We start from the raw sequence: 26,899 nt of genomic DNA on the forward strand, positions 1-26,899 counted from the left end.
CATGATAAAGCACAGACTGTGTGTGTGTGTATGTGTGTGTGTGTGTGTGTGTGTGTGTGACATGTACATTGCTTAACCCAGAAAGATCACCGTGACCTGGAATCTCCAGGTCTGTTTTTCCACTATTATGTAACCTCCCTGCTTCCCAGAAACCGCTGTCCTCTCCTCAGAGACACTGCAGAGTGAGTGCCATGGGCTGTCCTGCACACACACACACACATGCAAATGCACAAGCAAAAACACACCGCTCCTCTTCCAACTAAGTTTGCAGCTTGGCAGAAAGGCTAATCCCTTCCCTCCTCACACCTGGAGCCCAGACACAAATAGAGACTCAGTTTGTGGTGTCTCAGTCAGTCAGTCAGGACAGAGAAAGACAGAGTCAGACTTTCATCAGGATAACTCAGAGGAGCTGCTCCAACTCTGAAGACTATTGTTTTAGGACATGTATTGCAGCGAACATTTCATTGCAGGAGTTCAACTACAGTAAGCTGTCCTAGCATTGATTGACAGTGCTCTGTCTGGACTGTAAGACTCCGTCTAGAGGAGGTGTCTGCTGAAGAACTTAGTGAAGTGAAAGGGACGTTCATCCTGCGAGCTCCATTTATGTGGATGTACTTTTTCTGTGATTGCAACTTCAGGAAGGTATTTTAAACTCTTTGGTCTTTCTGACACTTTCTATTGACTCTACCTACGACTTGAGGAGATCTTTGCCTGTCTCTGTTCAGGTATGATGGGTCAGGAGAGGAGTGAGGAGAAGAGTGAGGAGAGAATCGAGTGTGTGTCCCTGTCTCCGATGAGGGAGGCTGTCCCTGCCCCACCTGAGTATGAGAGGGTGTGTGTGTTTGGGACGGGGGACATGGGGCGCTCTCTGGGACTGCGTCTGCTGCAGGCGGGGTACGGGGTGATGTTTGGCAGCCGACGGCCCCACAGCAGCAGCCTCCTACCCCATGGAGCACAGGTACAAATAAAGTAGATCTAGTTTTATGTGGTGATATGTTAAATGTGGATATGTGTTTTTACAGTGTTGTAAATGTATTTGAATATATTTGTATATGTTTGAAGGAGTATATGTGAATATACTGTATCTGTGTTTGTGTGTATCAATATGTTGATGATGTATATGCAGGTCCTGGGCCATGCTGCAGCTGCCCAGTCAGCCCGTCTGATCTTCATCGCTGTCCAGAGAGAACACTACGACTTCCTGGTACCACTGGCCAATCAGCTAAAGGGGAAGGTAGCATATATGTTTTATTACTTCTGCTATATGTATGCATGTCTGTTTTGTCAGCATGTAACTGTATATTTGGCTAACATAATGTATGTCCCAGTGTATTTAGCCAATATAATGTATATTCCAGTGTATTTGGCCAATATATTGCATGAATCAGTGTATTTGATGCCATTTTGAATTGCAGGTGTTGGTGGACCTCAGTAACAACCTGAGGAAGAATCAGTACCCAGAGGCCAACGCAGAGTACTTGCAAAGGTGAGAGCTATACAGTATATGTTGTTATTATGTGTATGTTTTTTAGTTAATTGGGAATGTTTTTATATGTTGATGTGTATCTACAGTATGTGTATGTTGGTGTAATGTAAATGTGGTTATATGTACCTGAACAGTCTGGTCCCTGGAGCTGAGGTGGTTAAAGGCTTCAACACCCTGTCTGCCTGGGCTTTGCAGAATGGACCTTCAGATGCCAACAGTCAGGTACACACACAAGGTTCAAGCCATGCCCATGAAACCAATTGGCTACTAGATTCAAGTCTATATATACACTACATGACCAAAAGTATGTGGACACCTGATCGTCGAACATCTCCTTCCAACATTTTGGGCCTTTATGTGGAGTTGGACCCCTCCTTTGCTGCGATAACAGCCTCCACTCTTCTGGGGAGGCTTTCCACTAGATGTTGGAACATTGCTGCGGGGACTTACTTCCATCAGCCACAAGAGCATTAGTGAGGTAGGGCACTGATGCTGACCGATTAGGCCTGGCATGCAGTCAGCGTTACAATTCATCCCAATGGTGTTCCATGGGGTTGAGGTCAGGGCTCTGTGCAGGTCAGTCAAGTTCTTCTACACCGATCTCAACAAACCATTTCTGTATGGACCTCGCTTTGTAAACTGGGGCATTGTCATGCTGAGACAGGAAAGGGCCTTCCCCAAACTGTTGCCATAATGTTGGAAGCACAGAATTGTCTAGAATGTCATTGTATGCTGTAGCGTTAAGATTTCCCTTCACTGTAACTAAGGTCCTAGACCGAATCATGAAAAACATCCCCAGACCATTATTCCTCATCCACCAAACTTTACAGTTGGCACTATACATTGGTGCAGGAAGCGTTCTCCTGGCATCCGCCAAACCCAGAGTCGTCCGTCGGACTGCCAGATGGTAAAGCGTGAATCAACACTCCAGAGACCGCGTTTCCACTGCTCTAGAGTCCAATGGCGGCGAGTTTTACACCACTACAGCCGACGCTTCACATTGCGCATGGTGATCTTAGGCTTGTGTGCGGCTGCTCTTCCATGGAAACCCATTTCATGAAGCTCCTGATGAACAGTTATTGTGCTAACGTTGCTTCCAGAGGCAGTTTGGAACTCGGTAGTGAGTGTTGCAACCGAGGACAGACGATTGTTACGCGCGACACGCTTCAGCACTCAGTGGTCCCGTTCTGTGAACTTGTGTGGCCTACCACTTCACGGCTAAGCCGTTGTTTCTCCTAGATGTTTCCACTTCACAATAACAGCACCTACAGTTGACCGGGGCAGCTCTAGCTGGTCAGAAATGTGATGAACTGACTTCTTGGAAAGGTGACATCCTATGAGAGTGCCATGTTGAAAGTCACTGAGCTCTTCAGTAAGTCCATTCTACTGCCAATGTTTGTCTGTGGAGATTGCATTGCTGTGTGCTCGATTTTATACACGTCAGCAACGGGTGTGGCTGAAATAGCCAAATCCCCTCATTTGAAGCGGTGTCCACATACCTTTGTATATAATGTTTATATACATATAACCATATACAGGCATTCAAAGAGTCTGTATATAAACATTCATACAGTGTCTTCAGAAAGTATTCACACCCATTTACTTTTTCCACATTTTGATGTGTTAGAAAGTGGGATTATAATTGATTTAATTGTCTTTTTTTTCAAGGATCTACACAAAATACTATGTTATGGCAAAGTGGAAGAAAAATTCTAACATTTGAAAAAATTATAATGAAAAATAAAACACTAACATATTATTAAGTATTCAACCCCCTGAGTCAATACATGTTAGAATCACCTTTAGCAACGATTGCAGCTGTGAGTATTTCTGGGTAACTGTCTAAGAGCTTAACAAAACTGGATTGTACAATATTTGCACATTATTCTTAAAAAAATTATTCATGCTCTGTCAAGTTGGTTGTTGATCATTGCTAGACAACCATTTTTAAGTCTTGCCATAGATTTTCAAGCCGATTTAAGTGAAACTGTAACTAGGCCACTCCAGGAACATTCATAGGATTTTTCCTATGCTTACAGTGGGGAAAAAAAGTATTTAGTCAGCCACCAATTGTGCAAGTTCTCCCACTTAAAAAGATGAGAGAGGCCTGTAATTTTCATCATAGGTACACGTCAACTATGACAGACAAATTGAGAGAAAAAAATCCAGAAAATCACATTGTAGGATTTTTTATGAATTTATTTGCAAATTATGGTGGAAAATAAGTATTCGGTCACCTACAAACAAGCAAGATTTCTGGCTCTCACAGACCTGTAACTTCTTCTTTAAGAGGCTCCTCTGTCCTCCACTCGTTACCTGTATTAATGGCACCTGTTTGAACTTGTTATCAGTATAAAAGACACCTGTCCACAACCTCAAACAGTCACACTCCAAACTCCACTATGGCCAAGACCAAAGAGCTGTCAAAGGACACCAGAAACAAAATTGTAGACCTGCACCAGGCTGGGAAGACTGAATCTGCAATAGGTAAGCAGCTTGGTTTGAAGAAATCAACTGTGGGAGCAATTATTAGGAAATGGAAGACATACAAGACCACCGATAATCTCCCTCGATCTGGGGCTCCACGCAAGATCTCACCCTGTGGGGTCAAAATGATCACAAGAACGGTGAGCAAAAATCGCAGAACCACACGGGGGGACCTAGTGAATGACCTGCAGAGAGCTGGGACCAAAGTAACAAAGCCTACCATCAGTAACACACTACGCCGCCAGGGACTCAAATCCTGCAGTGCAAGACGTGTCCCCCTGCTTAAGCCAGTACATGTCCAGGCCCGTCTGAAGTTTGCTAGAGTGCATTTGGATGATCCAGAAGAGGATTGGGAGAATGTCATATGGTCAGATGAAACCAAAATATAACTTTTTGGTAAAAACTCAACTCGTCGTGTTTGGAGGACAAAGAATGCTGAGTTGCATCCAAAGAACACCATACCTACTGTGAAGCATGGGGGTGGAAACATCATGCTTTGGGGCTGTTTTTCTACAAAGGGACCAGGACGACTGATCCGTGTAAAGGAAAGAATGAATGGGGCCATGTATCGTGAGATTTTGAGTGAAAACCTCCTTCCATCAGCAAGGGCATTGAAGATGAAACGTGGCTGGGTCTTTCAGCATGACAATGATCCCAAACACACTGCCGGGGCAACGAAGGAGTGGCTTCATAAGAAGCATTTCAAGGTCCTGGAGTGGCCTAGCCAGTCTCCAGATCTCAACACCATAGAAAATCTTTGGAGGGAGTTGAAAGTCTGTGTTGCCCAGCGACAGCCCCAAAACATCACTGCTCTAGAGGAGATCTGCATGGAGGAATGGGCCAAAATTACAGCAACAGTGTGTGAAAACCTTGTGAAGACTTACAGAAAACATTTGACCTGTGTCATTGCCAACAAAGCGTATAAACAAAGTATTGAGAAACTTTTGTTATTGACCAAATACTTATTTTCCACCATAATTTGCAAATAAATTCATTAAAAATCCTACAATGTGATTTTCTTGATTTTTTTTCTCATTTTGTCTGTCATAGTTGACATGTACCTATGATGAAAATTACAGGACTCTCTCATCTTTTTAAGTGGGAGAACTTGCACAATTAGTGGCTGACTAAATACTTTTTTTCCCCACTGTAGCTCTATTCCATTTATTTTTTATCCAAAAGAAAACTCCCTTGCCAATGACAAGCATACCCGTTGCATGATGCAGCCACCACCTTGCTTGAAAATATGAAGAGTGGTACTCAGTGATATGTTTGTTTTTTTTTTTTGTTTTTTTGGGGGGGGGGGGTTGGGTAGATCAGCTTAATATTGCAGATAGATTGTAACTTCCATCAATGTAATTGTCTGCATCACTTCCAATACCCCATGTTTTTTATATATATACTCCTCTTTATTACTTTTTAACCCCACCATCCTTTCCCTACTTGGGGTAAATTAGTGAACAACAATGCTTAGGCCTCTACTTCCAGCTTATACTCACTATCTACATTTTATGGACACAGTCAATTTTACAATAATTATCTTTTATTTGTTTTTGCTCCTGAACTTCTTCTACTCTCAATCTCTCCGATCATTTTCATGATGTCCATCCGGTTTGCTTCTATATGCCATATCTTTCTAACTGTGCTCTTTCCCAAAAGCTCCCAACATACAACCTATATACTTATTATGGACACAGTATGCTTACATTATTAGTTATCTTGTTATTATTTGTTGTTATTTGTTATTAGTCCCATCCTTCAACTCCATTCAACACCTCCCATCTATCTCTTAACACCATCCATGTAGGATTTCTATTTGCTATATACACTGCTCAAAAAAATAAAGGGAATACTTAAACAACACATCCTAGATCTGAATGAATTAAATAATCTTATTAAATACTTTTTTTTTCTTTACATAGTTGAATGTGCTGACAACAAAATCACACAAAAATGATCAATGGAAATCAAATTTATCAACCCATGGAGGTCTGGATTTGGAGTCACCCTCAAAATTAAAGTGGAAAACCACACTACAGGCTGATCCAACTTTGATGCAATGTCCTTAAAACAAGTCAAAATGAGGCTCAGTAGTGTGTGTGGCCTCCACGTGCCTGTATGACCTCCCTACAACGCCTGGGCATGCTCCTGATGAGGTGGCGGATGGTCTCCTGAGGGATCTCCTCCCAGACCTGGACTAAAGCATCCACCAACTCCTGGACAGTCTGTGGTGGATGGAGCGAGACATGATGTCCCAGATGTGCTCAATTGGATTCAGGTCTGGGGAACGGACGGGCCAGTCCATAGCATCAATGCCTTCCTCTTGCAGGAACTGCTGACACACTCCAGCCACATGAGGTCTAGCATTGTCTTGCATTAGGAGGAACCCAGGGCCAACCGCACCAGCATATGGTCTCACAAGGGGTCTGAGGATCTCATCTCGGTACCTAATGGCAGTCAGGCTACCTCTGGCGAGCACATGGAGGGCTGTGCGGCCCCCCAAAGAAATGCCACCCCACACCATGACTGACCCACCGCCAAACCGGTCATGCTGGAGGATGTTGCAGGCAGCAGAACGTTCTCCATGGCGTCTCCAGACTCTGTCACGTCTGTCACATGTGCTCAGTGTGAACCTGCTTTCATCTGTGAAGAGCACAGGGCGCCCGTGGCGAATTTGCCAATCTTGGTGTTCTCTGGCAAATGCCAAACGTCCTGCACGGTGTTGGGCTGTAAGCACAACCCCCACCTGTGGACGTCGGGCCCTCATAGAATCTGTTTCTGACCGTTTGAGCAGAAACATTAGATTATCTTACTAGTTTGCTAGAGAACCAGTTCGGATTTAAGTATAATTTTTGTATGACTGAAGCTTTTAGTGATAGTTCTAATACTTTAATATTTAATAATTTCTGTCCTCCGAATTCATATTCATTATATAAATATGCCCTTTTAATTTTGTCTGGCTTGCCGTTCCAAATAAAATTGAATATTTTTTTCTCATATAATTAAAAAAACTGTTCGCTAGGCGTAGGCAAGACCATAAGCAAATAGGTAAACTGGGATAATACTAAAGAGTTAATCAGGGTGATTTTTCCACAAATTGACAGGTATTTTCCTTTCCATGGTAGTAAGATCTTATCTATTTTTGCTAACTTTCTATTAAAATGTATTGAAGTGAGATCATTTATTTCCTTTGGGATATGTATTCCGAGTATATCCACATCACCATCAGACCATTTTATTGGTAAACTACATGGTAATGTAAAAATTGTATTTTTTAGTGATCCAATACGTAATATAGTACATTTGTCATAATTTGGTTGTAATCCAGAGAGGTTAGAAAATGTATCTAGATCCTCTATGAGGCTGTGGAGGGATTCTAGTTGTGGATTTAAAAGAAAACATGAATCATCAGCGTACAATGACACCTTTGTTTTTAAGCCCTGGATTTCTAATCCTCTGATATTAATATTGGATCTGATTTTAATAGCTAACATCTCGATGGCCACAATAAATAGATATGCCGATAGTGGACAACCTTCTTTCACTCCTCTTGACAGTTTAAAACTTTCTGAGAAATAGCCAGTATTTACTATTTTACACCTAGGGTTACTATACATGATTTTGACCCATTTTATAAGAGATTCTCCAAAATTGAAATGCTCCAGGCATTTATATATAAACCCCAGTCGTACTTTATCAAATGCCTTTTCAAAGTCTGCTATGAATAGCAGGCCTGGTTTCCCAGATTATCCATAGTGTTCTATTGTTTCCAATACTTGCCTTATATTATCTCCAATGTATCTTACATGTAAAAAACCTGTCTGATTAGAATGAATAATATCCGACAATACCTTTTTAATTCTATGCGCTATACATTTTGCTAGAATTTTTGCATCACAACACTGAAGTGTAAGGGGCCTCCAATTTTTTAAATATTATTTTTCTTTATATTTTCCACTTGTATCCTGTTTCAGTAATAATGTGTTGTGTTGGTTTTGCCCCAAACATAACGCTTTTATATTCAGGACACAAAGTTCATTTATTAGCCACATTTTTTGCAGTTTTACTTTAGTGCCTTATTGCAAACAGGATGCATGTTTTGGAATACTTTTTATTCTGTACAAGCTTCCTTCTTTTCACTGTCAATTAGGTTAGTATTGTGGAGTAACTACAATGTTGTTGATCTATCCTCAGTTTTCTCCTATCACAGCCATTAAACTCTGTAACTGTTTTAAAGTCCCCATTGGCCTAATGGTGAAATCCCTGAGTGGTTTCCTGCCTCTCCGGCCACTGAGTTAGGAAGGACGCCTGTATCTTTGTAGTGACTAGGTGTATTTATACACCATCCAAAGTATAATTAATAACTTTACCATGCTCAAAGGGGTATTCAATGTCTGCTTTTGGAATTGGAAACCTCCCTGGTCTTTGTGGTTGAATCTGTGTTTGAAATTCCCTGCTTTACTGAGGGACCTTACATATAATTGTAAGTGAGTGGTACAGAGATGAGGTAGTCATTCAAAAATCATGTTAAATACCATTATTGCACAGAGAGTGAGTTCATGCAACTTATTATGTGACTTGTTAAGCACATTTTTACTCCTGAACTTGTTTAGGCTTGCCATATCAAAGGGGTTGAATACTTATTGACTCAAGACTTTTCAGATTTTCATTTTTTAACATTTCTGAAAACGTAATTCCGCTTTGACATTATAGGGTATTGTGTATAGGCCAGTGACACACAATCTCAATTTAATCCATGATAAGTGCAGGTTGTAACACAACAAAATGGGGACAAAGTCAAGGGGTGTGAATACTTTCTGAAGGCACTGTACATGTTCACTGTCAACATGTTGAGTTTACTTTCTCTCCTCTGTGTTAAATAAGAACAGCTTCATTCTGGAACTAGAAACTTGTATTGTGCATCCTCTGTAAAGATAAGCATACAGTATAAAAGCATGCACACACAAACACACCAGACCTGGGCACATTTTCTATTTCTAACTTTAAAATACTGTAGGTAATTGAATATAGAGTTTTCAAAGGCAAAACTTTTCTTTGATATTCAAATTCAGCTCTCAGAAAACCAAATAATATTTTAAGGTATTTTGAATACCTCTCAGAAAACCAAACAATATTTTAGTTATTTGAAAATAAACCAAAATATATTTATTTGTTGGCTGCCAAATATAAATTACAACAGTTAGTTGAATTAGTCCAAATACCATCAGGTCAATAGTTATTGGCACCCTTGAGCAAAAAAATCTGCAACAAAGACTGTAGAAAATAAAGAATTCAACTACTGAGCTATATTCCATGCAAAAAATGTTTTGGAAAATATATTATTGTATACTAATACAATTGCTCAGAGAAAGTAATAATAAAAAAATCTTATTGGCACCCCTGTTTTCAATGCTATAGCACCTTCCCCTTGCGAGGATAATGACACTGAGCCTTTTTCTAAAGTGTTTTATGAGTTGAAGAACACATTTGGAGCGTTTTTTTTTTCTGGCCAATTAACATTTTCTTTGTGGATTTGTATTAGTGTTTGGGGTTATTGTCTTGCTGGAAGATCCATTTGCTGGCAAGTTACGGCATCCTGGCAGAGGCAACCAGGTTTTTCGCTAAAATGTCAAGGTACTGGGTAAAGTTCATTATGCCGTTGACCTTAACAAGGGCCCCAGGACGAGTGGAAGCAAAATAGCCCCAAAACATCAAAGATCCACCGCCGTATTTAACAGTAGGTATGGGGTGGCAGGTAGCCTAGTGGTTAAGAGCGTTAGGCCAGTAACAGAACGGTCGCTGGTTCTAATCCCCTAGGTGAAAAATCTGTTGATGTGCCATTGAGCAAGGAACTTAACCCCAATTGCTCCTGTAAATCGCTCTGGATAAGAGCGTCTGCTAAATGACTAAAATGTAATTATAAACTGGGTGTTCGAGCCCTGATTGGCTGACCGCCGTGGTATGACAAGACATTTATTTTTACTACTCTAGTTACGTTGGTAACCAGTTTATAATAGCAATAAGGCACCTCAGGGTTTTGTGATATATGGCCAATATACCATGGCTAAGGGCTGTATCCAGGCACTCCGCGTTGCATCGTGCTTAAGAACAGCCCTTGCCGTGGTATATTGGCCAAGTACTTTTCTGCATATGCTTCTGTTTTTCAACGCCAAATCCACCACTTGTGTGCTCGGCCAAAGAGCTCTAATTTTATGTCATCTGACAAAAGCACCTGTTCCAATCCAAGTGCCAATGCCATTTAGCAAACATTTTTCTAGCATTTTTTGAAAAAGGCTCAGTGTCGTTATCCTCGCAAAGTGAGGTATTGAAAGGTATTGAAAACAGGGGTGTCAATCATTTTTACCCCTACCTTTTTGAGATTTTTTGTATTACTTGTTTAAAAAATATATTTCTCTCAGCATTTATATTAGTACAATATAATATAATTTTACACATTTTGGGAGCATACAATATAGCTCAGTATTTGAAAAATATTATTTTATACAGGCATTTTTGCTCATCTTTATCAAGGGTGTCAATAATTTCAGACCCCACTGTATGTGCATAAATATATGTCAGGTGTATATCTGCGGAGAAAGTGCGGAGGCCAAGCAAGCGGTGATGGCGGTAGCCACCAAGCTGGGTTTCAGTGCCCTGGACCGGGGCTCTCTCTCAGCAGCCCGGGAGCTGGAAGACTTCCCCTTGCAGCTGTTCCCCCAGTGGAGGCTCACCCTGCGCATCACCATCGGCCTCTGTGCTGCCTTCTTCTTCTACCTGCTGATCAGAGATGTCATCTACTCATATGTCACCCAGGGCGAAGACATCTCCTTCAGAATCATGGTCTCACTGGCCAACAAGGTACTGGCCCACAGGCCCTCTGAGTGTTTGTGTTCTGTTTGTTTATGAGTGTGTTACCAGCTGTTCAAGGTGTGTGTGGGTGTTCTCTCCAGGTGTGTCCCATCGTGTCTCTGATCATGCTGTCTCTCTGTTACCTGCCTGGTGTCCTGGCTTCCTTCCTGCAGCTCTACAGAGGCACCAAGTACAGGTCAGACCTGTGTGTGTATGTGAGTGTGTTTGCATACATGTATGGTCATACAATGTTGTGTATGTACTTATGTTGATTATAAGTGTTTATGTATGTTTAACATCAGGCGCTTCCCTGATTGGCTGGACAGCTGGATGCTGTGCAGGAAACAGCTGGGTCTACTGTCGCTGGGGTTCGCCTTTCTGCACGTGCTCTATACACTGATCTTACCCATACGGTCAGTGGAGCACACACTCAAATGCACACGCATGCATGCGCACACACACACACACTGTGACATGTATCTTCCTTTAGGTTTTAGTAAAGAAACTATTGATTTTGTTCTCAGGTACTATCTGATGTTCTGGGTCACTGAAAACACTGTCTCTCTGGTAAGAACACCTACCTAGCTTTAAGGCCAAATTAAACACTTTCAAAACAGTGAACATTGAATAGACAAAAGGGTGTACAGATGTAGGATCTTAATTTGGTCATTGTTGTCGCTGATAATTGTCCTGCGCTGCAGGATTTACCTAAATTTACACTAATACATGGCCAATTTGTAAGTCGCTCTGGATAAGAGCGTCTGCTAAATGTAAATGTTATATTAAAGAGATTCTCCTGAACTGTTATATACATTTTAGACAGTAGTTCTGAAAGTAGCACTCACGAGCCAAAAGTGGTCCCCAAAAAACGCGTACTAAGTCACATATGTGCAGATATGTGCACCACGTCATTGGGTTCTCTCTCTCTCGCTCTGCTGTGGCCACTGAGCCATTGGGCCCGCCCTGCAACCTCATTGGATAATGCTGGGCAGGCCTCTTGCTAGCTGTCACTCAAATGTGAGGGGCTGAATCTCTTTGGCTAGAACTTGAATTGCTAGGGGGCTGGCCCATATTGGGGAAATGTAGGGGAAATGGTGTGGCACAGCTTCAAGAAAAGAGTCGCTTTCAAACGAAGTATTCTGTGGCTAATTGAGCTAAGAAGTAATTCTACTCGTAGATTATGAATGTATGAACTACACATTGAGACATCCAGCACAAAGTACCGGAGCATGTCTTAACAGTATTGCACTTTTCATGTAGCCTCATTTTGGCCAGCTAATAGCCTAACCACCAATCAAGTAACATTACATCGGCGGAAATGTGTGAATGGACTAAACGTTCAAATCCTGTTGCTGCAGGATTATTTTGCTGTGACACAATACTGGTCATATTAAGACCATACATCTGTACATTGGACACACACCTACAGTATATAGCAGGATTCAGGCACTGGTTTTGATTATAAACACTGGATTATGCCTCTCCCTTGCTCTCATGCTCTCTCTCTCTCTCTCTCTCTCTCTCTCTCGCTCTTCTCTCGCTCTTCTCTCTCTCTCAGATCAGAGAGAACAGGACCACTGAGTTTGATACCACAACGGCCTGGCGTGGCGACTCCTACTTGTCCCTGGGAATTCTGGGATTTGGCCTTTACGTCCTGTTAGGAATCACATCTCTTCCCTCCGTCAGTAACGCTCTCAGCTGGAAGGAGTTCAGCTTCGTACAGGTGGGATCACAAGGACCGGTCACACTGAATGTTTAGACCAGACACAGTTGCTAGGGACATTTTCTGCCCATTTTAACTAGTGATGGGGGGAATAATTGATAGAGTTACATATCGCAATATTATTTTGGAAACATCACAGTAGAGTTGAAAAATATATGGCAAATAGAAATCCAATATGGATGGTGTTAAGAGATAGATGGGAGGTGTTGAATGGAGCTGAAGGATGGGACTAATAACAACTAACAACAACTAATAACAGCAAGATAACTAATGTAGGGCATGCTGTGTCCATAATAAGTATATAGGTTATAGGTTGAGAGCTTTTGTGAAGGAGCACAGTTGGAGAGATATGGCATATAGAAGCTAACCGGATGGACATCATGAAAATGATCGGAGAGGTTGAGGGTAGAGGAAGTTCAGGAGTAAAAACAAGCAAAATATAATTATTGTAAAATTGACTGTGTCCATAAAATGTATATAGTATGTATAAGCTGGAAGTAGAGGGCTAAGCATTGTTGTTCACTAGTTTACTCCAATTAGGGAAGGGGTGGTGGGGTTGGAAAGTAATAAAGGGAAATATATTTTAAAAAAGGATATGTGTGTATGTGTATGTATATGTGTAAATATGTGTATGTATTTGTATGTGTGTATATATGTATGTGTGTGTATATATACAGTTGAAGTCGGACGTTTACATACACTTAGGTTGGAGTCATTAAAACTAGTTTTTCAACCACTCCACAAATGTCTTGTTAACAAACTATAGTTTTGGCAAGTCGGTTAGAACATCTACTTTGTGCATGACACAAGTCATTTTTCCAACAATTGTTTACAGACAGATTATTTCACTTATAATTCACTGTTTCACAATTCCAGTGGGTCAGAAGTTTACATACACTAAGTTGACTGTGCCTTTAAACAGCTTGGAAAATTCCAGAAAATGATGTCATGGCTTTAGAAGCTTCTGATAGGTTAATTGACATCATTTGAGTCAATTGGAGGTGTACCTGTGGATGTATTTCAAGGCCTACCTTCAAACTCAGTGCCTATTTGCTTGAAATCATGGGAAAATCTAAAGAAATCAGCCAAGACCTCAGAAAATAAATTGTAGACCTCTACAAGTCTGGTTCATCCTTGGGAGCAATTTCCAAATGCCTGAAGGTACCACGTTAATCTGTACAAACAATAGTACGCAAGTATAAACACCATGGGACCACGCAGCCGTCATACCGCTCAGGAAGGAGACGCGTTCTGTCTCCTAGAGATTAACGTACTTTGGTGCGAAAAGTGCAAATCAATCCCAGAACAACAGCAAAGGACCTTGTGAAGATGCTGGAGGAAACAGGAACAAAAGTATCTATATCCACAGTAAAACGAGTCCTATATCGACATAACCTGAAAGGCCACTCAGCAAGGAAGAAGCCACTGCTCCAAAACCGCCATAAAAAAGCCAGACTACTGTTTGCAACTGCACATGGGGACAAAGATCGTACTTTTTGGAGAAATGTCCTCTGGTCTGATGAAACAAAAATAGAACTGTTTGGCCATAATGACCATCGTTATGTTTGGAGGAAAAAAGGGGTTGCTTGCAAGCCGAAGAACACCATCCCAACCGTGAAGCACGGGGGTGGCAGCATCATGCTGTGGGGGTGCTTTACTGCAGGAGGGACTGGTGCACTTCACAAAATAGATGGCATCATGAGGAAGGAAAATGATGTGGATATATTGAAGCAACATTTTAAGACATCAGTCAGGAAGTTAAAGCTTGGTCGCAAATGGGTCTTCCAAATGGACAATGAACCCAAGCATACTTCCAAAGTTGTGGCAAAATGGCTTTAGGACAACAAAGTCAAGGTATTGGAGTGGCCATCACAAAGCCCTGACCTCAATCCTATAGAAAATGTGTGGGCAGAACTGAAAAAGCGTGTGCGAGCAAGGTGGCCTACAAACCTGACTCAGTTACACCAGCTCTGTCAGGAGGAATAGGCCAAAATTCACCCAACTTATTGTGGGAAGCTTGTGGAAGACTACCCGAAACGTTTGACCCAAGTTAAACAATTTAAAGGCAATGCTACCAAATACTAATTGAGTGTATGTAAACTTCTGACCCACTGGGAATGTGATGAAAGAAATGAAAGCTGAAATACATCATTCTCGCTACTATTATTCTGACATTTCACATTCTTAAAATAAAGTGGTGATCCTTACTGACCTAAAACAGGTAATTTTTACAAGGATTAAATGTCAGGAATTGTGAAAAACTGAGTTTAAATGTATTTGGCTAAGGTGTATGTAAACTTCCGACTTCAACTGTATGTATATATACACTCCCATTCAAAAGTTTGGGGTCACTTAGAAATGTCCTTGTTTTCGAAAGAAAAGCAATTTTTTTGTCCATTAAAATAACATCAAATTGATCAGAAATACAGTGTAGACATTGTTAATGTTGTAAATGGCTATTGTAGCTAGAAACGGTTGATTGTTAATGGAATACAGAGACCCATTATCAGCAACCATCAGTCCTGTGTTCCAATGGCACTTTGTGTTTGCTAATCCAAGAAAAAGACGTATCTCAGACTGGCCAATAAAAAGAAAATATTAAGATGGGCAGTCTGAGATATGACTTTTTCTTTGCAACTCTGCCTAGAAGGTCAGCATCCCGGAGTCGCCTGTTGACGTTGAGACTGGTGTTTTGCAGGTACTATTTAATGAAGCTGCCAGTTGAGGACCTGTGAGGCGCCTGTTTCTCAAATTAGACACTAATGTATTTGTCCTCTTGCTCAGTTGTGCACCGGGGCCTCCCACTCCTATTCTGGTTAGAGCCAGTTTGCGCTGTTCTGTGAAGGGAGTAGTAGACAAGCGTTGTACGAGATATTCAGTTTCTTGGCAATTTCTCGCATGGAATAGCCTCAATTTCTCAGAACAAGAATAGACTGACGAGTTTCAGAAGAAAGTTATTTGTTTCTTGCCATTTTGAGCCTGTAATCGAATCCACAATTGCTGATGCTCCAGATACTCAACTAGTCTCAAGAAGGCCAGTTGTATTGATTCTTTAAATCAGCACAACAGTTTTCAGCTGTGCTAACATAATTGCAAAAGGGTTTTCTAATGATCAATTAGCCTTTTAAAATGATAAACTTGGATTAGCAAACACAATGTGCCATTGGAACACAGTACTGATGGTTGCTGATAATGGGTCTCTGTACGCCTATGTAGATATTCCATTAACAATCAGCCATTTCTAGCTACAATAGCCATTTACAACATTAACAATGTCTACACTGTATTTCTGATCAATTTGATGTTATTTTAATGGAGAAAAAAATTGATTTCTTTCGAAAAAAAGGACATGTCTAAGTGACCCCAAACTTTTGAACGGTAGTGTGTGTGTATATGTATACAGTGAGGGAAAAAAGTATTTGATCCCTTGCTGATTTTGTATGTTTGCCCACTGACAAAGAAATGATCAGTCTATAATTTTTATGGTAGTTTATTTGAACAGTGAGAGACAGAATAACAACAATAAATTCCAGAAAAACGCATGTAAAAAATGTAATAAATTGATTTGCATTTGAATGAGGGAAATAAGTATTTGACCCCCTCTCAATCAGAAAGATTTCTGGCTCCCAGGTGTCTTTTATACAGGTAACGAGCTGAGATTAGGAGCACACTCTTAAAGGGAGTGCTCCTAATCTCAGCTTGCTACCTGTATAAAAGACACCTGTCCACAGAAGCAATCAATCAATCAGATTCCAAACTCTCCACCATGGCCAAGACCAAAGAGCTCTCCAAGGATGTCAGGGACAAGATTGTAGACCTACACAAGGCTGGAATGAGCTACAAGACCATCGCCAAGCAGCTTGGTGAGAAGGTGACAACAGTTGGTGCGATTATTCGCAAATGGAAGAAACACAAAAGAACTGTCAATCTCCCTCGGCCTGGGGATCCATGCAAGATCTCACCTCGTGGAGTTGCAATGATAATGAGAACGGTGAGGAATCAGCCCAGAACTACATGGGACGATCTTGTCAATGATCTCAATGCAGCTGGGACCATAGTCACCAAGAAAACAATTGGTAACACACTACGCCGTGAAGGACTGAAATCCTGCAGCACCCGCAAGGTCCCCCTGCTCAAGAAATCACATATACAGGCCCGTCTGAAGTTTGCCAATGAACATCTGAATGATTTAGAGGAGAACTGGGTGAAAGTGTTGTGGTCAGATGAGACAAAAATCGAGCTCTTTGGTATCAACTCAACTCGCCGTGTTTGGAGGAGGAGGAATGCTGCCTATGACCCCAAGAACACCATCCCCACCGTCAAACATGGAGGTGGAAACATTATGCTTTGGGGGTGTTTTTCTGCTAAGGGGACAGGACAACTTCACCGCATCAAAGGGACGATGGACGGCGCCATGTACTGTCAAATCTTGGGTGACAGTACATGGGTCGTGGATGGGTGTTCCAGCATGACAATGACCCAAAACACACGGCCAAGGCAACAAAGGAGTGGCTCAAGAGGAAGCACATTAAAGTCCTGGAGTGGCCTAGCCAGTCTCCAGACCTTAATCCCATAGAAAATCTGTGGAGGGAGCTGAAGGTTCGAGTTGCCAAACGTCAGGCTCGAAACCTTAATGACTTGGAGAAGATCTGCAAAGAGGAGTGGGACAAAATCCCTCCTGAGATGTGTGCAAACCTGGTGGCCAACTACAAGAAACGTCTGACCTCTGTGATTGCCAACAAGGGTTTTGCCACCAAGTACTAAGTCATGTTTTGCAGAGGGGTCAAATACTTATTTCCCTCATTAAAATGCAAATCAATTCATAACAGTTTTGACATGCGTTTTTCTGGATTTTTTTGTTGTTATTCTGTCTCTCACTGTTCAAATAAACCTACCATTAAAATTATAGACTGATCATGTCTTTGTCAGTGGGCAAACGTACAAAATCAGCAGGGGATCAAATACTTTTTTCCCTCACTGTATATATATATATATATATATATATATATATATATATATATATATATATCTGTATATATATATATATTTTTTTTTTAAAATATATATATATACATACATATATACATATACATACATACACACACACACACACACACACACACACACACACACACACACACATATATATATATATATATATATATATATATATATATATATATATATATATATATATATATATATATTTTTGCGAGAGAAAGAAAACATGAGGGATTGGAAGTGATGCAGACAATTACATTGATGGAAGTTACAATCTATCTGCAATATTAAAGCTGATCCAAGTATTGATTTGTAAATTATTATTATTTTAAGATTCTTTGCTATGTAGCGTTAGCTAGCGCTAGTCGGCTGTACCGCTGGTATTTTTCATCCTATAGCTTGTTCTCCATCTTCTTTTTAAATAGTGAGCCAATGTTTTCAGCACTTATTTCCATGACTGATAAAAAAAAAACAATTTTTCTCATGCTCTCTCTTGTCTCTCTGCAGCAGACATATAGTGAACAATATGTTTGGAACATGAAATCGCAATAAAATCGAAGTATCGACTCACAATACATATAGAATCGTGAGAATTGCAATACATACCGTATCGCACCTAAGTGTCGTGATAATATCGTATCTTGAGGTCCCTGGCCATTCCCAGCCCTAATTTGTACACTTATCTCCTTCAGTGTTTCCCCTATTGACCTATTCATGTGGGTTGCAGAGCCAACATACAGGACAGAATGCAATAATACTCCAGGAAAGTAATCTGATTTTCAGCAGACAAGCCAGAGGTTATGCGCTGGGGATATGAAGCTGTATTCCCATCACTACAGGGAGCACACACACTCATTCATAAATGTAACTGGGTCAGGAGAAACTCCGGCTCATTCTCAAATTCATTCATTCCCCTCAAATTGGTGCAGTGTTTAAATGTTAAGTTATTCATCAGATATAATTTAGGAGGAATATATTAAAACAGGCCAGGAGAATTCACCTAGAGATCCTGTTAGTGTGTGTGTGTGTGTGTGTGTGTGTGTGTATGTGTGTGTGTGTGTGTGTGTGTGTGTGTGTCTGTGTGTGTGTGTGTGTGTATGTGCAGGGGCGTCATCCGCCCCAAAAATTTGAGGGGGCACAAAGTACAGTATGTGAGGACGGCTTGGTGATGGTCCGGACGGGGCCCTGAAGTTAGAGAATTTGCCATTTTTCAGACAGATATTTCCTGTAATCTAGAACCATAATCAATATACTTAATTCTATGTAAAAAAATATATATATATATATATTTTTTTTTCTGCGTATCTAAGCATACCTCTTGAGCTGTCTGTATCCTCCAGACTGGTGGTTATTGTTTTTAAAGAAACAATATATGTTTTTCTGCATCTCTGCTCAAATCTGGATAAAACCTTGCCAGCAGGTGTGACAGCTAAGATAGTTAGACAAGCTAGCTACACTAACTTGATTGATAGCCTGAAATAGCTTATTGGTGGCTAGTTATGAGGTTGTGAGATTGGGAACCTATCTGGGCTAGCTAAAGCCAACTTCATAAAGGGGTGGGGGAGGGGACATTTTCCAAAATAAAAAAAATAGAAATTAGCTAGTTTGATGGGCAATTCATTTATACAACAATAGAGAAAATAGACAAAAATGTTTCATTTCTCATAGGAGGGCAAAAGGGCAGGTGCTCAGGCACCCTTAGACCTATATCTGTGCACGTGCCTGGTGTGTGTGTGGTTCATGTGTTTGTGTTATTTTCTCCCCCACCAGTCCAAGCTGGGTCACCTGACTCTGCTGTTGTGTACGGCTCACACCTACCTGTATGGTTGGAACAGGTTCCTGAGTTCCTCCATCTACAAGTGGTACACCCCACCGGGCTACATGCTGTGTCTGGTCCTTCCCTCTGTGGTGCTGCTGCTCAAGCTGCTGCTCATCACCCCCTGTGTGGACCGAACCATCACCCGCATACGCCAGGGCTGGGAGAGGGGGGCAGACCAGAGGAACCCTAAAGACAGCAAACCACTGATCCCTTAGAGGACACACATACACACACAGACACACACACAGACACAAAATAACAGTGTGATGACAGCTTTGTCATCGAGGCATGAACTCTTGTTTCTTTGTTCTGGCTATCATACCCTCAGAGGTTGGCTACCATTCAATCATCGGTTGCCATGTTTCTGGGATCAAAAACCAACAATAACATTTAATTGATATGCAGTTGTATTTCTTATTGTACACTGTAAACATTGTTGCATTTTAATACATATATTTTCAACCATACGTAAACCAGACACTAGTTCTCTCTCTTATGTAAAGATAATGGTGAAAGCTCTCTCTCTCTCTCTACTGGACCATACTGTTTAAATGTACCTTCTAATTTGTTTATGCTCAAAAATGTTTGTTTACACATTTTAAGTGTTCTGTCGATTTGTTTGATTCCCTTTCTGTTGTTTTAGCCTAATCTCCCTTTCTTTCATTATGTACTTGGTATAATGCGCTTTTTATTAATGTGTTTTGTGAGTGCTTGTAAAGTACTTAGGGTTGCAATTTTATCAATGTTATATCAAAACTTGTGACTGCCATTGTTCACCTGGATCAAATAAATGTTTATATTTTTATATTCTTCAATACATATCTACAGTGTTAATGAAAACCCTGATGTGAAATTCCCGGTTTAGGAATAATTTATTGACGAAATCTAAAAATGCTAAGATCTATTCAAGTTCAAGTTGTCTATTATACTGATGTTTCCTCTTGTGTCAGTATTTCTATGAGGAAGGGAACTGGTGAATAATAATACAGTTGAAGTCGGAAGTTTACATACACTTAGGTTGGAGTCATTAAAACTTGTTTTTCAACCACTCCACATATTTCTTGTTAACAAACTATATTTTTGGCAAGTTGGTTATGTCATCTACTTTGTGCATGACACAAGTAATTTTTCCAACAATTGTTTACAGACAGACTATTTCACCTATAATTCACTGTATCACAATTTGAGTGGGTCAGAAGTCTACATACACTAAGTTGACTGTGCCTTTAAACAGCTTGGAAAATTCCAGAAAATGATGTCATGGCTTTAGAAGCTTCTGATAGGCTAATTGACATAATTTGAGTCAATTGGAGGTGTACCTGTGGATGTATTTCAAGGCCTACCTTCAAACTCAGTGCCTCTTTGCTTGACATCATGGGAAAATCAAAAGAAATGCGTTCTGTCTCCTAGAGATTAACGTACTTTGGTGCGAAAAGTGCAAATAAATTCCAGAACAACAGCAAAGGACCTTGTGAAGATGCTGGAGGAAACAGGTACAAAAGTATCTATATCCACAGTAAAACGAGTCCTATATCGACATAACCTGAAAGGCCGCTCAGCAAGGAAGAAGCCACTGCTCCAAAACCGCCATAAAAAAGCCAGACTACGGTTTGCAACTGCACATGGGGACAAAGATTGTACTTTTTGGAGAAATGTCCTGTGGTCTGATGGTCCTCTGTAGCTCAGCTGGTAGAGCACGGTGCTTGTAACGCCAGGGTAGTGGGTTCGATCCCCGGGACCACCCATACATAAAAATTTATGCGCGCATGACTGTAAGTCGCTTTGGATAAAAGCGTCTGCTAAATGGTATATTATTATTATTATTATACAAAAATAGAACGGTTTGGCCATAATGACCATCGTTATGTTTGGAGGAAAAAGGGGGTTGCTTGCACGCCGAAGAACACCATCCCAACCGTGAAGCACAGGGGTGGCAGCATCATGCTGTGGGGGTGCTTTGCTGCAGGAGGGACTGGTGCACTTCACAAAATAGATGGCATCATGAGGAAGGAAAATGATGTGGATATATTGAAGCAACATTTTAAGAAATCAGTCAGGAAGTTAAAGCTTGGTCGCAAATGGGTTTTCCAAATGAACAATGACCCCAAGCATATGTGGTGTCAAGAACAACGATGCTGCGATGATGTGTTGATAAGAAATCCGCTGACACTGTACTTTGATTATAAAGGTTTATTATATCAAAGATTTCAGCATCAATTTAGACTCTGCAGAATCTGGAGAGCAACGAAACCAATCCCAAATATGATCACTCTCCAATTATTTTGTTAAAACATGGTATATATATCATATGCTTTATGTAACATAAGGTGGCGTGATTTGAATAGACCAATCCCTGGCCTCCACATAGCAGAATCTCCTCTGTTTTAGGGGGCCCCTATAGTAACACTTTCCAGATGTTTCAGCAAAGTAGAGTAAAGTTCATCTAACCCACAATATGCAAACCTCAGCCAAAGTTATAGAAGTTCAGACACTACATATTTTCCCCCTTCGAGACTAATTAAGTCTTGAAAACAAAAAGAATAGGATTATGACAAATAACAATTTTTATTACATCAGGCTTCTTGTGTAACTTTAGCAATAAAACAAAGTTTATGTGAGTGTGAACAAACTTTTATGGAGTGTAAGAGCGAAAAACCTGTCTGGCAGCTTTCTTTCCAAATATCCATCAATCAATCAAGACAGGAACATTCTCTCATGGCCCCTCTGCCCCAGGCGACCACCTAAGTACTCCAGATCAATTTATAAATCTTTATCAATGCATTTTAAGCTATGGTGCAATCGAATACACGTGAAAGCCTCAGAAAACAAAATAAAATAAAATAAAATGTCCACATTCAGGCTGGTCGACCCATCGGACCCTCCCGTGGATTCTCTCTGTCCCTGCCTAGACCCAATATCCCTAAGCGTCAAAGAAAAAAGAAAAACATCTGAGGTCCCCACATGTACCCAACAACAGAAAACATCATTCTTCAAAAAATTTATACAGAAAGAATATGACACAAATTATGTATTACACATGCAAATATGTATATATATATATCAGTGCAGACACTGGAATGTAGTCCACTACACTGCAGCTCCTCAGCAGTGTCGACTTTCAATGCAACGTCGATGATGGAATCTGAACATTTCCACACCGTCCTTGTTCAACTTCCTCCAGTCCATTCATATTGTCCTTGTTTGAGTATTTGAATCCCACTCTGCACATTCCCCATATGCTTCTGGAAGAAAAGAAAACACCAACCAGTATCTTTTGCAAAGCAACACATGAAAATTAAAACATCAATATCAAAAATAATATGTGCAAATGCAGAGTAATATCAAATACATCAAAAATAATATATAAAAATGATACATTTCCCCCTTTGATTCATAAGAAAACACTAAATATCACAACAATATGCAAAGAAATGTGAAAATTATCGCACAATCAGATATTCAAAATGGATATCTATCCATCAATACTCCATCCAGTACCACTTGTTCATCTCCATCTAGATCAGTCACGGTTAACAACGGCATCTGAGTGTTGTCTCCAGGCATCACAACTCCAACCCATCTCAATATCATAGCCTTCGCAAAAGTCAATAAAGTACAAAAGCAAAACATCGCACACAGCACTACAAGAGCTGCTACTAAAATCGGAACTACCACTGCTCCCACTGGGCCTAACTGATCTTGCAACCAAGCATTCGCTGACCATCCAGCTCCTTCAGATCGACCAAACGCATCCCTTATACTCTTCAATGCATCTATAACACTAGTGATATTATCGGAACTATCGGGGATCAAAGTATAACAATCGTCCCCCGTCAAGTTCATAGCCACACATAAGCCACCCTGTTTGGCTAAAATATAGTCAAGAGCCATGTCATGTTTCAACAGCGTCAGTCTGTGACTTCTTTGAGTATTTGACAGAAGGTTGAAACCCTCGTATCGTTTCGTTTGCAAAACCCTGCAAGGTATAGGTAATATTATCAATGTGATCTGCCAAAAATGTTACACCATACCATGGAAAAAGTCCAAGTCCCCACTCCTAGACTTATCCTCCAATGGTAGGATTCCAGATTATGAAATTGCGCCATTTCCCTTTTCACCCTATTTCCAGAACTAGAATCAGATTGAGCTGTGTCCGGTGCTTCCCATTTTTGAATGGTAAAAACCTCATATGGAAGCTTCAACGTCGACATGTAACAACATCCTGTCCATCCATAAGGTAAGAATATATAGGCCTTATCACCACAAACCCACCAAATATCTCGAAAATTCCCTATAGTCACATTGCCAGGCAAAAGCTGATCTTTTACCATCAAAGTCCTGCTCATTTTACTAAATGCAACAGAAAAAGTTACTTTATATGTCTCATCACTAACCTTACGTTCATGCTTACCTAAAGTCATCATATAATCATCACAATCTGATATTCCCATAAACATACCCGGTCCATCATATGTTTTATTTGAACAAAAACAGCTTTTAGCCCTCACGGGTTTCACCTCCAGTGCTTCAGGAATCGCTGTTAACTTATTTTCCTTCCGATCTAACAAATTCACATAGGGTAATTCATTTAACCACAAACAATTAAACCTAGGCCTAAACAAGTGCTTCGACAAAGACATCACTATATCTGTAAATGATTGTTGCTGATACAACAGCCATGATAAAGCATAAGATTGACACGCAGTTGATAGAGGTTGAGCCACCGTCTCTAAAATGTAATCCCATGTGCCTGGTGCTGGAATTCTCAACAGACATGGACCATCCAGTTTCCTAACTGATCTTACAGAATGAGAGATTCCTACCTGCCCATCCATCTGTAATTTGCAAAACAGAAGAATCAAATCCATATGCCTTCCATTTAGTTTCTCTCTTCCGTAACGAGCGGTATTGATCAGATATATCTTCTGGTGTTCCATCAAAATTAAAGAACTCATCCTGTACATCCGGGATAGTATTCTGCACTATTTCAGATGAATCTTCATCATTCTCTGCTACCATCTGCTCTCCTATTTCAACACTGTCCTTACTACCATTTACACCAATCTCCATCTGTATCGTAGACCTCTGAGTTACATTTACTACATCCTTTAATTTCAGAAAAGTTGTTGTTGGTCTCTGTGTCACATTTACGAAATTTGTTATCGCCGTCTTAACATTAATCTCTTTCAGAGTTACTGTTAAAATATTGGCTTTAGTTGATGTATTAACACTCTTAATTGTTTCCAAGGGCAAAGTGACGGATGTCCTCTGTGTATTATTTACTCTTGGAGTGACTACTGTAATATACTGCTCCTGAACTCCTTTGGTGACTGTGGAAACTTCAACAGGCTTTAAATCTTTCATCATAAGCGTCACCTTATGAGTTACATAGCCTTCTATCCAGTAATTCTTAACCGGAACAAATTTGAATGCTGGCTCTAAATAGGTACACGTATATTATCCCTGATCTTCCCATGTAGCATTACGCAAAAGAAGTGAGCAATCACTCATAACCCTTTTTCCACTTCATATCGTTGTACAAAATATATTTCCTTCGACTAGGGGGCACAGCTTCTACTTCTGGTCCTGATAACAACACTTCTTCTCCGTAATTATCTCTCCACGTGGGAGGAATGTCACCACCCCCACTCCGTCTCTCACATCTACAAGGAAGATGAGCTGTTCCACCCATCCTAACCCTAATCACAGTCTTTTCTAAAATTGGTGTGGGAGCGATCGTCCGAGGCGCCATTGTAGTCAAATGTGATACATTTATAGCTTTAGTAACTGTCAACGTTAAAAGAGTAGAATTGCTTCTCACTGTTGTTGTGTTAGGCTGAAGTGTTGATGTCATTGTTGTTGATTCTGCTATTTTCCCTACAGCTTGGAGCTCTTTACTTGTATTTCCATCTATCACCAATAGTGTCACTACATTAACTCTGAGTCCCGACTCTAAACCCTCACTTTCAAACTGTGGATTATAAAAAGTACATTTACAGTGGGGAAAAAAGTATTTAGTCAGCCACCAATTGTGCAAGTTCTCCCACTTAAAAAGATGAGAGAGGCCTGTAATTTTCATCATAGGTACACGTCAACTATGACAGACAAAATGAGAAAAAGAAATCCAGAAAATCACATTGTAGGATTTTTTGTGAATTTATTTGCAAATTATGGTGGAAAATAAGTATTTGGTCAATAACAAAAGCTTCTCAATACTTTGTTATATACCCTTTGTTGGCAATGACACAGGTCAAATGTTTTCTGTAAGTCTTCACAAGGTTTTCACACACTGTTGCTGGTATTTTGGCCCATTCCTCCATGCAGATCTCCTCTAGAGCAGTGATGTTTTGGGGCTGTCGCTGGGCAACACGGACTTTCAACTCCTTTCAAAAATGTTCTATGGGGTTGAGATCTGGAGACTGGCTAGGCCACTCCAGGACCTTGAAATGCTTCTTACGAAGCCACTCCTTCGTTGCCCAGGCGGTGTGTTTGGGATCATTGTCATGCTGAAAGACCCAGCCACGTTTCATCTTCAATGTCCTTCCTGATGGAAGGAGGTTTTCACTCAAAATCTCACGATACATGGCCCCATTCATTCTTTCCTTTCCACGGATCAGTCGTCCTGGTCCCTTTGCAGAAAAACAGCCCCAAAGCATGATGTTTCCACCCCCATGCTTCACAGTAGGTATGGTGTTCTTTGGATGCAACTCAGCATTCTTTGTCCTCCAAACACGACGAGTTGAGTTTTTACCGAAAAGTTATATTTTGGTTTCATCTGACCATATGACATTCTCCCAATCCTCTTCTGGATCATCCAAATGCACTCTAGCAAACTTCAGACGGGCCTGGACATGTACTGGCTTAAGCAGGGGGACACGTCTCGCACTGCAGGATTTGAGTCCCTGGCGGCGTAGTGTGTTACTGATGGTAGGCTTTGTTACTTTGGTCCCAGCTCTCTGCAGGTCATTCACTAGGTCCCCCCGTGTGGTTCTGGGATTTTTGCTCACGTTCTTGTGATCATTTTGACCCCACGGGGTGAGATCTTGCGTGGAGCCCCAGATCGAGGGAGATTATCAGTGGTCTTGTATGTCTTCCATTTCCTAATAATTGCTCCAACAGTTGATTTCTTCAAACCAAGCTGCTTACCTATTGCAGATTCAGTCTTCCCAGCCTTGTGCAGGTCTACAATTTTGTTTCTGGTGTCCTTTGACAGCTCTTTGGTCTTGGCCATAGTGGAGTTTGGAGTGTGACTGTTTGAGGTTGTGGACAGGTGTCTTTTATACTGATAACAAGTTCAAACAGGTGCCATTAATACAGGTAACGAGTGGAGGACAGAGGAGCCTCTTAAAGAAGAAGTTACAGGTCTGTGAGAGCCATAAATCTTGCTTGTTTGTAGGTGACCAAATACTAATATTTTCCACTATAATTTGCTAATAAATTCATTAAAAATCCCACAATGTGATTTTCTGGAATTTTTTTCCTCAATTTGTCTGTCATAGTTGACGTGTACCTGTGATGAAAATTACAGGCCTCT

General features: G+C 40.7%; 1 protein-coding gene across 3 annotated transcripts; it reads left to right on the plus strand.

The window, feature by feature from the left end:
- The first annotated feature begins 241 nt into the window (after positions 1 to 241).
- On the plus strand, positions 242 to 19,670 carry LOC311126358 (metalloreductase STEAP4-like). 3 transcript variants are annotated; one of them, XM_084200362.1, is made up of 11 exons: positions 242 to 642; positions 726 to 958; positions 1,127 to 1,234; positions 1,416 to 1,486; positions 1,621 to 1,708; positions 10,553 to 10,831; positions 10,924 to 11,018; positions 11,125 to 11,235; positions 11,347 to 11,389; positions 12,381 to 12,545; positions 19,317 to 19,670. In XM_084200362.1, exons 2-11 carry the CDS (start codon positions 728 to 730, stop codon positions 19,578 to 19,580), a joined length of 1,455 nt encoding a protein of 484 aa, XP_084056488.1. In that variant the 5' UTR covers positions 242 to 642; positions 726 to 727; the 3' UTR covers positions 19,581 to 19,670. The 3 variants fall into 3 exon arrangements, with proteins under 3 accessions (XP_084056488.1, XP_084056489.1, XP_084056490.1); XM_084200363.1 differs by having other exon boundaries at positions 242 to 958; XM_084200364.1 differs by lacking the exon at positions 12,381 to 12,545.
- Positions 19,671 to 26,899: the final 7,229 nt, after the last annotated feature.

This window comes from Coregonus lavaretus (assembly GCF_964263955.1).
Source record: "Coregonus lavaretus genome assembly, contig: HAP1_SCAFFOLD_895, whole genome shotgun sequence".
NCBI lineage: Eukaryota > Metazoa > Chordata > Actinopteri > Salmoniformes > Salmonidae > Coregonus > Coregonus lavaretus.